The sequence below is a fragment of the Galeopterus variegatus genome, unplaced genomic scaffold (genome assembly GCF_000696425.1).
Source record: "Galeopterus variegatus unplaced genomic scaffold, G_variegatus-3.0.2 Scaffold6961, whole genome shotgun sequence".
NCBI lineage: Eukaryota > Metazoa > Chordata > Mammalia > Dermoptera > Cynocephalidae > Galeopterus > Galeopterus variegatus.
In genome coordinates, this window is record NW_007733072.1 from 84,623 (window position 1) to 85,565 (window position 943).

Genomic DNA, 943 nt, shown 5'->3' on the forward strand with positions numbered 1-943 from the left:
AGCGAAGCGCTACTGCAAGAACCCGAGCCCCAGCAGCAGCACCACGAGCAGCTACGCGCCCAGCAGCAGCAGCAACCTGAGCTGCGGCGGCGGCAGCAGCGCCAGCAGCACCTGCAGCAAGAGCAGCTTCGACTACACGCACGACGTGGAGGCGGCGCACATGGCGGCCACCGCCATCCTCAACCTGTCCACGCGCTGCCGCGAGATGCCACAGAACCTGTCCACCAAGCCGCAGGACCTGTGCGCTGCGCGGGTACGGGGAGCCGGGGTGCCGGGGTGCCGGGGTGCCGGGCCGCTCACCTGGCTGCAGGTGCAACCGGCCACGCCGCGACAGCGACGGGCACCCGAGAGCAGCCTGTGCTTTAAACGCTGCTGCACCGTGCAGGTGCCGCGACCTCCTAAAACCGTTCCCTTTACTTTGAACAATTTGTGCCACTTGGTTAGAGCAGCCCGAATGTCACCTTTGTCCTAAGAGGACTCGTTTTCTAAATCGGGATCTTTTATTAGGTGGATGTGCATAAATGGGCCTTCCTCTGTAGGGTCCAGAATCATTCTGTAAGCAAAGGACACCACACAATCTTCATGTCGTTTCACATGACAGCACATAGAATACAAAACTGAAAAAGTGACATGCCTTCAAGTTCAAGCACAAGGAAGGTTTGCTAGCACCGTTGTCAGTTAAGACGCGGGGACTGTCCCCTAACCCACACTCTCAATAGATTACTCAGTGCTAGGGAGACAAAAGAAGTAAAAATCTGACTTCCACACTCACCAGTCCTTCAGGTCATCATAGCCAGCACTCACTAGTTTAAACAGCCCTAGGCGCTACACTGGTGGGCAGTGTTTACAGGGGTTTTCCGGTTTTTTGTTTTTTGTTTTTTGTTTTTTTCTTATCAATCGACCATTGCTTCTGCTGAGAGCAGGAGAAGAGCTGCACATAAGC

General features: G+C 55.0%; 1 protein-coding gene across 1 annotated transcript in view; it reads left to right on the forward strand.

The window, feature by feature from the left end:
- The window catches only part of LOC103606923 (myelin transcription factor 1-like protein), a gene marked incomplete at its 5' end in the record, with an annotated part of 60,052 nt that overhangs the window by 50,341 nt on the left and 8,768 nt on the right, over positions 1–943 (forward strand). Inside the window, 1 exon segment of the mRNA XM_008591483.1 lies at positions 3–253. Coding sequence (XP_008589705.1) covers positions 3–253 — 251 coding nt within the window.